The sequence below is a fragment of the Talpa europaea genome (assembly GCF_964194135.1).
Source record: "Talpa europaea genome assembly, chromosome: 12".
Classification (NCBI taxonomy): domain Eukaryota; kingdom Metazoa; phylum Chordata; class Mammalia; order Eulipotyphla; family Talpidae; genus Talpa; species Talpa europaea.
The window spans coordinates 64,669,272-64,683,109 of record NC_140079.1 but is presented as its reverse complement, the minus strand read 5'-3'; the positions used below and the strand labels follow the sequence as shown (position 1 = coordinate 64,683,109).

Genomic DNA, 13,838 nt, shown 5'->3' with positions numbered 1-13,838 from the left:
ACATAGTGCAAGAGGCATTAGTCAAGTCTAGTGATTTGGGGGTGTTCTCACTAAAGAGATGACATTGAAGAATGAGTAGAAATTCTCCAGGTTAAAAAAAAATTAATTTTGGCTGTTATCTTATTAGTGCTGGGAATTATTTGGATAGTATAAAGAATGCATTGGTGCAATTTGCATATATTCTGATGGTTTCATGGAGGATAACTGGAATGGGGACTTGTGGGACACAGAGATTAGTTGGAAAGCTATGGAAACAGTCCAGGAAGAGACAGATCCTGAAGTACAGCAGGCAGCTGAGAAAGGGAAGATTCAGAGGTGGCTTGCAGTGAAAATAGTAGGACTTGGCACTGAGTAGATATAGTAGATTGGCCACTGGTGAGGAAAAAGGGAGCACAGATAACTTCAAAGGATGCATGAATGAATTTGCCATCAACTAAATCAAGAATCAGGATCAGGATGAGGAAGAACGGGCAATGGAAAGGGAAAAAATGGATTTAATGGGGTAGGAAAAAATAACCCATCAAGAGTAAGTTATTACAGCCAAGAAGAATATATAGACAGTTCTTAGAAATGTGGTTCTGGTGCTTTAGGAGAGGTGGGGACTAGAATTTAAATACCGTGATGATTAGCATACAGTAGGTAGTCACAACAATACTCAGAGAGATAACCTTGGGTGAATGAGACATATAATCTAGTCACTTCAACTGTACAACCCTATGAGCTAAGCACTAGTACTTTCCTTATTATAAATGACAGAAGTATAGAAGCATAGATGCATAGCCTTGCTCAAGGCTACTCAGGTAGCAAATGTCAAGCTGAAGGGTTCAAACCTCGATAATCTGACTACTGTCTACACCTACAACGAGGTGTATACGTGGCGTCTCATAAAGAGAAAGAAAAGAGGGCTGGCTTTAAGGAGAGGTCAAACTCCCAGGAGAAATGGGTGGTAAGGGATTCCTTTCAAGTATGACTAAATTCTGACTGACAAGGTTTGGAAGGATGGAGGAGCATAAAACACAATAGGGTAAAGCTTTCACACATTTCAAAGCTTTTTGTCAATGGATTCTGTACCCCTCAGCCATTGGACTTCATGGTGAGATGCTGATTTTCCTGTCCCCCATTACTGGGCCCACAGATGTTCTTACTTGCTCCAAGATCTTCATAAACAATGATTCCAATAGCTTTTGTTTTTTCACAGTGGACATCTTTGAAACCTCTCGTGAAATAGGGAACTGTAAATGAATCATGACAATATTGACTATGAGAAAAATAGCAAAGGGAGCTATACATTTCCCCACTCACTGAAAGTAGAGCATTCCTGTGAACGCTTTAGTAAGCTGAAATAGCATAAAGTAAAGTGATTATAGTGAATTTATATGGAAAAATTTGAGCCTTCCCAGACCCCCTACATATCCCACCACTCATACCAAATAATACATCCTAAAAATACAAATAACCAAAGGCAACTACAGGAATGCTATGTCACACAGTAGGTGTAACATGGTTCTTGGGAATAACTTGGTGGGGCCACTCTCACTGGGGGTGCTGCTGCCTCTAAAATGGCTGCTGCCAAACCAACACTGATGCTTTTATCACTTTTTGTTATAAAAGTGAAAATTCTTTTTGCATTTGTTTTACTTAGGAAAAAGGAGGATTAAGACAGGTCCTTTAGTAAATGTGAAGAGGCATATCATGAACTTTCAAACAGTAGAGGATACCTGTAATGTATGACCAGGGCCAATGATTTTACTGTTCTGTGCCTTAAAATATTCATGTGTTAGATAATCCCTAATGTCCCTTACAGCTATGGCTCTAATGTTTTATTATTGAATATAAAAAATGCAGGAAAGAACAGGATGCTCTGATCTTTGCATTGGCAGTCATGTGTGGGAGCAGAGTGACTTGTGCCCCGGGCCAGCGAGGCTAGTATGGCTGTGATCAGAAGCTGAGAGGGAAAAAATGAAAAAAGCAAGTGGCTCTTTGAATTTACTTGAGTTGGATATTTCCAGATACCTCTCATGTGTCTCAGGAAAGTGGATGTTCACTCAGGGAGGATTGGGAGTCATTTCCTCACTACCCAGATGTTCCAGATGAGAAAAGATAATAAAGACCAAAGAAATACTTGGTCATCAAGCATCAGGGAGGAGTTGGTGCACCTGCCCATCACTATTTCCTGCAGAAGTCTAATACTAGTCAGTTACCTGGACATGGAAAATATCATTAAGAAGACAATAGAATTTTTCATCCAAGAGTTTCTTGACTTTATTTTGAAGGTTAGTCTGTCGTTCTTTATAATGTTTACAAATATCCAAACCTAGCACATTGGCCATGAGAATCTGGATGGCATAAAAATTTTGATGGAAGCTGATCTTAGTCAATGCAATAGCAATAGTCCTATTTATAAGAAAGCCAAGAATCAGAAGAGAGTTTTTAAATATATATATTTTGAAAATAATAAAATTTAAAGGAAAGTTCTGACTCTTTGTATTCAGTTGTATTGACAGAATGCCCCAAGCTATCTGGAAGCTATTCATTATCCCTGCTTCAGATATACACCCTCATTCCACGATATTCTTATATCCTGATAATCCAATGTAGCCATGCCCTCTTCTCCAGTTCTACCCCACCACGCCTTGGTTTGTGGCCCCATACTCTCACCTCCACTACTAAATAGTGTCCTACCATCTCCGCCTAGTATTAGGACCCTCTGAACTTACCCCTTCACAGAAGCTTGAAGTTTCTAGAGAGATGTGTATCTTCTCTCCTATTTATAATCATTCAGTTACCTAGAGGTATAAGTCTGGACTCCTTTCTGTAACATTCAAGATCTTCCAAGTCTTCATGTTATTTCTCTGCCTGGTATTCCACCACCAACACAGTGGTGATGGTTCTCTGCACTTAAAGCTGTTTCTTGTCTCCATGCCTCTGCTTATTCTCTCTCTTTAGGCTGGAATGTTATCACTTCTCACAGTTCTTCCCAATCACCCCTTTCGCATTTGTCTGTAAGTCTCTGCTCAGCTGTAGCCTGAAGTTTGGGTTACATACTCCTCCTCCTCTTAGCTTTTATAATACTCTATTGCATGCCTTTATTTCTCTCTCTCTCTCTCTCCCCCCCACCCCCCCCCTTTTTGTGAGAGCTTCTTGAGAGCAAGGATTAGCTATTACATGTCTTTAGGGTATTGACACTTGTTACAGGTTGACTCATGAACCTCCCAAATTCATGTGTTGAAGTCTTATTAGCCCTCAGGACCCAGAATGTGGAATTGGGCCATTGCAGATCTAATTAGGTTAACTTAAGCTGAGGTCATACTGGAGTGATGTGGGCCACAAATATAACTGCTGTTTTTAAAATAGGACACATATACAGGGAGAACACCATGTAAATTGCCAGCAACCCACCAGAAGGTAGGAAAGGTGTCTGGAATAGATTTTCTCTCACAGCCCTTGGAAGAAACCAATCCTGTTGAAACCTTGATCTGGAACATCTAGCCTTCAGAACCATGAGGCAATAAATTTCTGTTTAAGCTGCCCAGTTTGTGGTCATTTGTTACTGCAGTTCTAGCAAACTATTATAGCACTCATCAGCTCCTGGAACATAGTAGGCAAATTGTGATAGAAGACATGACTCATGACTTTCTCCTGGTTGTTGTGAGTTATCCCCTCAGCAATGTTATAAGCATTTTTTAAATGATTTTCCTCAGACCTGACATTTAAAACGAGTACAAGCACAGCTAAAAATAGCATAAGGATAATACGCATTTTCCCCTCAAAGCCTTTAGGTCAGATGGATGTAAGACACCATCACCATCATCTTGGTCATCGGCACTGTTATTAAATACCATACTGTCCTCCTCTGTCAGGGAACTCGTGGGTTGTCACAAAGAGAGCCCTTATCGGAATTAAGAAAAAGCGTGAGGTAAGTACATTAGTCCTGTCTTCCAAAGGAAAATCCCAAGGGCCATCCTTTTTCCCCATTTTCAGCTCTAAGCAGTTTGAACTCATGATTTCCTGGTCAATTAGGTGGATAAACTTAGGTGTTTGCTGGGCAGATTCAATCTAGCCTTGGTCTCAACATTACGCCAGTTGTTTTGAACTTGTCTGCACTTAGGATTACCAAGGAAGCTTTAAAATATTGCCACCTAAGCCCCTCCTGGCATTAGATCAGAACTTCCAGAGGTCAACTCAACCTTTCATTTTCTTGGTTCAATCTGTACAGCATTATTTATTTAGCACATGGAGCATGGAGCCCAATAATTGAGAGATTATGTAGACAGTTTACACAAAGTTAAGTTGTACAAAGGAGAGAAGCATTCAAATAAATGAAACTCAAATAAATGAAACTCTTAAGGATGTCAGGAATTTCTGGGTTCAGAAAAAAATGATCATTGCAAGACACTCACCTATGATTTTCACCTTGGGCCAGGTACTCAATTTCCTTAAGTATCTGGCTTTTTCCATATCCCGACAATCCTTCATACATTAGGACTCGGCTGCAGCTTGACATCAAAAATTCCTTCATACTACACATGAAGTATCTGATCTCCTTATCACGTCCTGTTATTTTTATTTTTTAAAAAGGGAGCAAATCCAATCAATTTAAAGATTTTTTAAAATCTTCTTTCTAGAGCTTTCTGATTTACAATATGGTTTTACAGTTTTGATTCCCACAAGCTGTGAGGGAAAGCATTCTCATAATGTTAATTATAATGTCTGTTTAATTATAGTGTAGAAAACTGAGATTAGTATAGATTACACCACTAAGAATTGTGCCAAAGCTATCTGAGCCAAATGCTTGTTTTTTTCCCTCTTCTTTCTTTTTGCCTTTTTGTTGTTTATAAAACACTAGACATAAGTGAAAAAGAACATTTATATCAGGGTTGCTAGAAGAAGTAACAGTGATAAGAAAATTCAATTTGCTTTCAAAAATTATGCATAGATTGCTTCTATCGTAATAAATTTTTGGTAAAAATAAACTATAATTTTTTTTCTGACTATAAAACTAAAGCATTCTCAGAAAATACGGAAAACTTAGAGAAGGGAAAAATAGTACGTCAAAGTCACCTTGAGTTATAATCCTGTCACTTATTCTTCTTGTGTATTTATATATATATGTAACAGGATACTCAGACTGAAATTTGAAACTCATGAGCACAGTCTTTGAAAGCTGGGTGGACAAGGAGCTGGAAGAACTGTAGAACTGTAATTTTAAAAGAGTGAGCAATTTCTATCAAAAGTGTTGGAAACACACATGGGGCCATCACCACTTCATTGCTACACAGGCACTGCAGAGGTTTATTTTGTTACCAAACTAATAACCCCTGATCTGTGGGGTATATGTTCCAAGACCCCCAGCGGATGCTTGAAGCTACAGATAGCACCAGACTCTCTATATGCTTCTTCCTATGCATTTCTAGCTATGATACACTAGGCAAAGGAAGAGATTAATAATAATAACCAATAATGAAATAGAACAATAATCACAATAAACTGCAATAAAAGTTATCTGAATGTGTGTGCTCTCTTTCAAAAGGACTTACTGTGAGAAGTATTTTAGACCTCTATTGACAGTAGGTAATTCAACAAATGCAGGGAGGAAACTACTGCAAAGAGTTATCCAGGCATTATTTAATGTCTGTTGAAAACCAGAACCACTAACCTAGTTTACACATCTTTACAGAGAAGCTAAGTGTCTTACTTAGTAACGTAAACTTCTGAGTACAGTTTAATGAGAAGTATTCTGCAGGCTAGTTGCTTCTTTTGGCTGAAACAATGCCTTTCTGAAATGCATTTGAACTTCAATTTTGTGAGATGCCTGTTGTTCTTTTTGGGCCTGAGGCTTTGCATTCAGAAGATGAGTCCAGGGCCTTCCTGGTGGCACAAGGGGTTAAGCACTGCACTATGAAGCAATCCGCAGCCTCTGTAGCATGAGTTCAATCCCCTGCTGGCCAGGAGCTACCCACATGGCCAGGAAGACCTCTCCTGTCTCGCCCGCTGCTCCCCTCGGCAGTGTATTTCAGTCAGTCTGCCTGTTCTGTTCCCCACTCTGTCTCTGGTGAATCCTCTCACCACCACCACCCCCATCTCTGGCCTGTACCCCAGCTCTTGTATACATAAATAAATAAATCTTACCAAAAAATAAAGATGAGGCCCAGAGGGCCACATAGCAGGATTTTCTACCTCTGTATATTCTCTTCATATAGGACATATACAATTATGACCTTATGGGTTGTCTTATTGGCTGGAATCTAAAATAAGATTGAGTTGACTTAAAGTACATGTACCTTGTTCTAGTCTATCTAAAGATGGCCTTAATATCTGAGATTTTATGTATTTGTGACTCCCCAAAATCACTGTTCATTATAATTTTGTTATCTATATTGTTAGTATATACAGTTTTAGGTACAGGAGCTCCTGAAGAGAAAGGTATTTCCCATACTTCTAATATCTTGACAGTCTGATTTTTACTATAACTTTGAAGAATTACATATGGGCCTGATCTTTACTTGATGACGGTGGAACCAGGGCAAGAAAGGTGTCTGGGCCAGACCATCCAACATGTCATACTGAGTTTGCAATCTTGTAGAAAGGGGGTAATGACTTCCAGTTAATGTCCAGTTAATCATTATCACAACAAGCACATCTTGGAATGGAAAGTAAGGCGTCAGAGGAAGGTGAGAGTGGGACTTCTCCTCTCTAATCTTCAGTAGTTTGGGGATCTGGACTTACAAGATGAGAATTTCTTGCAGACTCTGAAAAACACCTGACTGTAGTAAAATTGGGGAAGTGCTGTTGGCCCAACTGCCAAGTATTCTGGAAATGTCCCCTTCAGGTTTTGCTGACATCAATGGTCTGTCCTAATGTTCCCCCAAATTAAGCCTCTGCTTAATTTCCTGAGAACAGTTGGATATGATCAGGATTTAACTTGTGATGATATTTCTAAGGAAATTCAGGTCTAGCAGTGGAAAATACAAGTGTTAGTAGTAGTATTGGCTTCCATCAGAACCTACGAGTCAACCTTCATAGGGTCTTTTCCTTCAGAGGTATATCCCCACCTCATTTTATCTCTATTTCCCTCACTAGTCTTGGGTTAGTTTCCTAATAATGGGGTCCCTATCACCAAGAATCACCAAAATATCACTGGAAGATAGATTATAGATATGATTGTAAAAGGTAAAATAAAGAGAATCTAGAAAAACATCTTCATGACTTTTAGGAGAGGAAAGATTTCTTAAATAGTATATGCAAACACTAACTATAAAAGAGAAGATGGATAAATAGTACTATATTAAAATTAAGAATTCTGTTCATTAAATATATCATTATGGAGTAAAAAAGACAAGCATAGAATGGGAGAAGTTACATACAATTAAAAAAAATGGCAATTGACACATTTCCAGAACATATAAACGTTCCAACAGATTTATAATAAAAAACAACCCAATTGAAAGGCGGGAAATAAATTTGTACAGATACTTTATAAAAGATGATGTTCCAATGGTCAATAACACGACTAAGTTGCTCAACCACATTAGAGAAATACAAATGAAAACCATAATGAGATACCATTCACTTTATACCCCCATATTTATAATACCAAATTTATAAAGACTGATAAAATTAAGTGGTTGGCAAGACTAAGAAGAAACTGAAATTCTCATGATAAAATTTGAAAAAATACAACCATTGTGGAAAATTATTTGGTATCATCTACCAAAACTGTTCTTTGTCCTTACAATTTCACTTCTACTTGTACAAGAGAAAATGCATACATGTGTTCATCAAAAAACTTGTATTGGAATTTTTATGGCAGTATTATTCAGAAGAACCCTAAACTGGATGCAACTACAAATGTATAAAAGAATGATTTTTTTTATGTTTATAAAATGAAATACTAAATAGTAATAAAAATGAATGAATAAAAGCTGCACCGATAAATTTCAAAACTTAATGTTGATTTCAAGACGGCATATGTAATTATGCAACGTATGATGTCATCTATATGAATTTTAAAACCAAGATCAAGTCTTTTTGAATTAGTCGAGAGTGTTAGATTTTGGGGGGAAAGGGAGAAGAAGGTTAGAGTTTTTGGAGTACTGCTGTTTTTTGCTGTTTTTGCCTGAATGGTGATTACATGTTCATTTTGTGGTAATTCATTAAGCTGCAGATTTATCACTGGTGTGCTTTTCTGCACGATGTTATAGTCCAATAAAGCAGTTTAAAAAAATCAAGGCTCACTACCTACCCAGCAAAGGGTAACCCTCATTTCTGTTGCAGATGAGGTATGCCATACCAAACATGCTAAAGAGAAGAAGAGAAGAACAGATGTTAGATTCAAAACAGGGAAATGTTGAGAGCAAGGATGATTAGTTCTTACTTTCCAGAAAACCTTCTGTTCAGTCTGTAACAAGAGTCTATCCTCTGACTCAAGAATTGCAGATATCAAAAAGAGTAAAGGAGAAGCTCTTACCTGATAATGGAGAGTCCAAGCAATGTATGTAGCAGCCTTTACCCTGGTGTCTGCCATAGTGTTTATAAATGTTTATTGAGTCTGCATTGGCAGAGCTGACCCCTTTTCTAAAAAAAACAGAACCCAATATGGTACCCAGTAGACTTGGATAAGTGCACTGTCTCGCATTCTGGGAAGATTTCACCAGTTGCTCCAATAATAATAAGTCACCTTAGTTGAGCACCTGTTATGTGCTATTTTCCAAGTGTTTTACATGTATCATTTCATTCACTACAGATAAAAATCCTCATTGAGAAGTACTATTATGATGTCCACTTTACAAACAAGGAAATTGAGGTTCAACTTCCCTAAAATCCCAAAGCCAATGGTAACAGGATATTATCAACAGTCAATGTCTAAAATTAGATTAGGAGGCATATGCTTCCTTATGCATTATATTATCTCCTGAACAAATCTTTGTAGTTAAATGAATCATCCCCCTCTCTGTACTATCATACCACTTTTTTATGGTCTCGGTTATAGCACATATCAAGTCTCCTGTGTAATACACAGCCATTTTTGTATACGTTGGTCTTCCCTATTAGATGTAAACTATCAGGTCAAGGACCCAGGCCCTGTTCATAGTGTGTATATATTTCTACATCCTCTTATTTGCAGAGATGATATAGAAAATCCATGAGGAGGGCAGTCTTTGGGATCAGATAGTCTTGGGTTTCTGTGGTAGATTGTATTTGTGGTCCCACCTCTTTACACTACTCATATCCATGCCCTTTGCTATGTAAACTTGCAAAGCCCTCCCACTCTTGGCTCAGCCTTGTGAATACTTAGACCAATGGGATGTTAGTAAACATGACATGGGAAGAAGCTCCAGAAATGCTTGTGCATTGCTCTTGCTCTTTCTTGTTCTTCTGATAGTACCATGAAAACATGCCTGGGATAGCCTAGTTCAGGATGAGACATATTAACCAAACTACCCCAGTCATGTCACCTGATTTTGCCCTGAATTCGCCAACAATCTGATGAACGTCAGATATGCCAACATGCGTAGGCAAGATCTGCCTCATCCGACTAAGAGAATCAAATCCCAAATATTCATGAGATAAGTAAATATTGTTACTTACCACTAGGTTTTGTGGCTGTCCATAATGCAGCATTAGGGTGGCATTGCTTACTAGATTTATGACATAAACAAGTCACTTGACATCTCTGAGTTCCAGTTAAATTTATAAAATGGAGATATCAACCTCATATGGTTGACATTAAGGATAAGTTATATATTTTAACTAAAGTTCTAAGAGTTAAGAAGGTCTCACAAAAATGATCATTTATTCAAACAGCATTTTATTGATGATCTATGTTATGACAAGTGCAGTGCTGAGCCCTGGGAATACAAAGGTGAATAATAGAGACTGCTTGAACTAATAGAACCTGGTTCTCTTATCTGATCCTTTAAGATCTAGATTCTACTTTGCTAAATAAAGAATAATACTTTCTGCTTTCCACATCATTCATTCATTCACTCAGTATAATTGAGTGCCTACTATGTGTCAAGCACTAGGAATTTAAGAATGAATGAGAAATGATCACTAACATCAAAGGGTTCTCAGTAAGTGAAAAACATATCAAGTCAATAATTATGATGTGTGTTCTGCGGCGCCGGTTCGATCCCCGGCTGCTCCCCGGCCACCGGAGGAGGGTCCCACATGGCGCGCAGACCTCTCCTGCCGCCCGCTGCTCCCCTCAGCAGTGTACTTCGGTCCTTCTGCCTGCTCTGCTCCCCGCTCTGGCTCTGGTGAATTCTCTCACCCTCCCGCGCTTCAGACTGTACCCAGTGCATGTATAAACAAACAAACAAAACAAATAAATAAATAAAGCATGCCTCTAAAAAAAAAAATAAATAAATAATTATGATGTGTGATGAGTGTGATAGAGGCAAGTTACTATAGAGTTACACAGAGGAAGAAAGATAGTCTTAGCTGTAATTGGCTAGTTCCAGACTCAGAAAGGAATGAACCCTTGAGTTAGATTTCAAAAATTGATAGTGGTTTCCTATTAACTTGGGGATAGGTGGGTGATAGTGAGAAATATCTACTTAGACACACTGGAGGAGCGGGTACAGGAGGAGATGAAATTGGAAAGGCAGGTGGTTTTCTTGTATGTTATCACAAAGAATTTGAACATTATCATGAAAATGATCAGAAGTGATTGAAGGAATTTTAACCTGAAAGTGACACCAATATGCCTAAGTTGGGCATTTGGGGAATGTATTTCACAAAAGACCTTGAGGGGAAAAGCATCTCATACTGTATTAGCCCTATCAGTGTGTAAGTACGCAGTTGTCATGATCAGTTAATACTTAACTGTTGGTGAATGGTCCATTTGGGTCCAAATTGATACTCAAATGAGGGGATTTTCTGTTTGGTTTGCATAACCTTTGAAGACTCACTCTCAGATTCTCAGAACTGAGAATAGAATGGAGTCTTCTACCATGTTATAATATTAGTAGGATGGGGGAAGGTGACAGATTTTGAAATTTGGACCTAAGTCTGGGGGAGGAATAGACTTTAATTTTATGAACTGACTTCAAATTGAATATGAGTGACCAATTGCTTTGCTGTCTAATTCTCCCACTTCTTCACTAAGAATACTGTAAACCCAGTGCCCCACACTCACACTTTCTCATTAAGGCCCAAACACTGATAGACTGGTCCAGAATCTGCAACACCTTTCATGACTTTCTTTGGAAGCTCTTTAAAAAAGTATGTTGGTAGGTTGCTGCCACTGTAGGTGACAGAGTCACAGGTCACGATTCCTGGGTAGTACATCATCATCCTGGCAGCTATGTTGACTTTTTGCCCAATGACTATAACAGGAAGGAGAAAGACAAAGATAAGGGGAAAAACAGCTGTTGAACTGAATGTCATCAGAGATATACTTGTCCCCAAATGGCATTTTTACACTTTACTCCCACCATTTCTCATGAATGACACAAACATCTTTTGGCTTCAGCTGCCCTTTTTTTCATACCCAATGGCTACTACAAAATATATGGGAATTAATCCAATTATCCATTAACATTGTTTCCACCTCACCTGAAAGGCCAAAGGGACAATAGAAGAGCTTTGCACATAAAGAAGGTGCTGCAAATGGGATGACTACAGCCCTGGAGGCTCTCAGGTGGGGTGTATTTGGCCTTTTGCTACAAGTGGGACAAGAGCAGGTTTCAGCCTAAAACACTGACCTCAAAAAGAGGCACAAATTTGTGACTGTAGGTTCCCGCATGTGAAGACTTTCATTTCATTTCTAAATGAATTGTTTTCTTTTTCTTTTTTTTTTTTGTTAAAGATTTATTTATTTATGCATACAAGAGCTGGGGTACAGGCCAGAGATGTGGGGTGGTGAGAGGATCCACCAGAGGCAGAGTGGGGAACAGAACAGGCAGACTGTCCGAAATACACTGGTGAGGGGAGCAGTGGGCGAGATAGGAGAGGTCTGCTGCGCCATGGGGGTTTCTCCCTGGCCAGCCAGGGATCGAAGTCATGCTGCAGAGGCTGTGGATTGCTTCATAGTGTGGTGCTTAACCCCTTGCTCAACCAGGGAGGCCCCGAGTTGTTTTCTTAAGACTGAACAAAAGCAACTGGAATGGGTTTGTGTGTAGGATTAAGGTGACATTTTAAGGGATCATACACTATAGTGTAGATTCTGAAATTAAACTGTTTAGGTTTGAACTCTACTATATGCAAAATAGGTGTTAAATATACTTTCACATAATTTGAGTACTTTTGATCTCAAGATTTCTTTTTAAAAAATGTTTTGTGGAAAAATTTGCCCTTACAATAAAGCATAGTATCATGAATCTCCATCTATTTATTTATTACCCAGCCCCAAAAGCCATTAAAAAATGGTCAGTCATGCCCCATCTTCATTTTTTCCACTCTCTACCCTGTATTATTTTGAAGAACCTTCCACACATTGAATCATTTTAGACATAACCATTTCTGTATTTTAGACATGTTATTTCTGAACATCTTAAGCCCTCATAGGAGTGAAGAAGGAAGTAATAGAGCAGTGAAATCTTGAGATATTATCTATCAACCATTCTCATATGAGATTAGAACTGTGTGCCAGTAATGCCAATGCTCACAATTTATAAGAAGCAGTCCTAACCTAGTCCAGGAATTGAGAGGAGTAACTGTCTAATGTTAAGATGAACTTTAACATAAATTAATAATTCTAGGGCCTCCCCGGTGGTGCAGCGGTTGAGCGCTGGGTTGCGAAGCTGCCCGCGGCCTCTGCAGTGCCGGTTCGATCCCCGGCTGCTCCCCTGCCACCGGAGGAGGGTCCCACATGGTGCGCAGACCTCTCCTGCCGCCCGCTGCTCCCCTCAGCAGTGTACTTCGGTCCTTCTGCCTGCTCTGCTCCCGGCTCTGGCTCTGGTGAGTTCTCTTGCCCTCCCGCGCTTCTGACTGTGCCCAGTGCATGTGTAGACAAAACAAACAAACAAACAAAATAAATAAAAATAAAACATGCCTCTATAAATAAAAAAAAAATAGTAATTCTAAAGGCCTCTCATTTCATGCTCTTGTAGGTTCCTACTGTCCCCCTCTAGTGACTGCCAATTTCTTATTCTCCTGCATGGCCCCTTAAAGACATGCTGCAATCACTGTGCTGTTGGCAGACAAAACTATGTGGCTTGGTTCCACCTGAAACACTGCAACCTTCATGAAGGCAGCGCCTATGTCTTATTTTTGTCCTTCCTCTTTCAAACTCCTTGGGCAAGGCACAGTGTCTGCAGAAAGAAAAATGGAGATAAGCCAGCTCAGCGCACCTGTGTACTCATGTCTCACAGAGTGTCCAACGATCCCACAGAAGACGATCCCACTGGCAACGCCGATGGAAACGGTACTTTCACAAGGAGAGAATTACGGGGCAAGAGACAAAGAAAGTGATCAGAGAGAAAGGAAGATGTATGTGGGTGGGGGGAGGGGGTGATGATGCATGGGGTGGGGAGGGTTGGGAAAGCATTTTCTACAAGTAACTCTCTCCCCTTTGTACTTATTTGGGCAATTGTTCAGAGCCTTAGAGGTGTAAAGGAAAGACAGCTGGAGACAGAGCTAAGTTCTTAGGAGTGGTAACTCAGTTCAGTTATCTGCTATTTTTAAGTGTTCATCTGAGCTACTTTCCTAGAAAATAAATTCTCATCACCCCATTTGATAGTTAACACTATCTTCATTAGTGCTAGGAAGAATAAAGTTGTTACCTTGAAAGAAAGTAACTCAGATAAGGTGTGTGGCATCAAAATCTAACTCTTAAAATACTTGAGGATGGCTGTGCACATATGTGAGGGGCTGAGGAGGTGGAATTATTCAGG

At 39.3% G+C, this 13,838-nt stretch overlaps 1 protein-coding gene across 1 annotated transcript in view; it reads right to left on the bottom strand.

The window, feature by feature from the left end:
* Window positions 1-13,838, bottom strand: part of ADCY10 (adenylate cyclase 10) — a gene marked incomplete at its 3' end in the record, with an annotated part of 66,559 nt that overhangs the window by 38,232 nt on the left and 14,489 nt on the right. The window contains exons 10-15 of the mRNA XM_084250614.1: window positions 13,296-13,372; window positions 11,141-11,330; window positions 8,243-8,298; window positions 4,401-4,554; window positions 2,202-2,394; window positions 1,146-1,232 (exon numbers count right to left, since the gene is read on the bottom strand). Coding sequence (XP_084106740.1) covers window positions 1,146-1,232; window positions 2,202-2,394; window positions 4,401-4,554; window positions 8,243-8,298; window positions 11,141-11,330; window positions 13,296-13,372 — 757 coding nt within the window. The remainder of the gene's footprint in view (window positions 1-1,145; window positions 1,233-2,201; window positions 2,395-4,400; window positions 4,555-8,242; window positions 8,299-11,140; window positions 11,331-13,295; window positions 13,373-13,838) is intronic.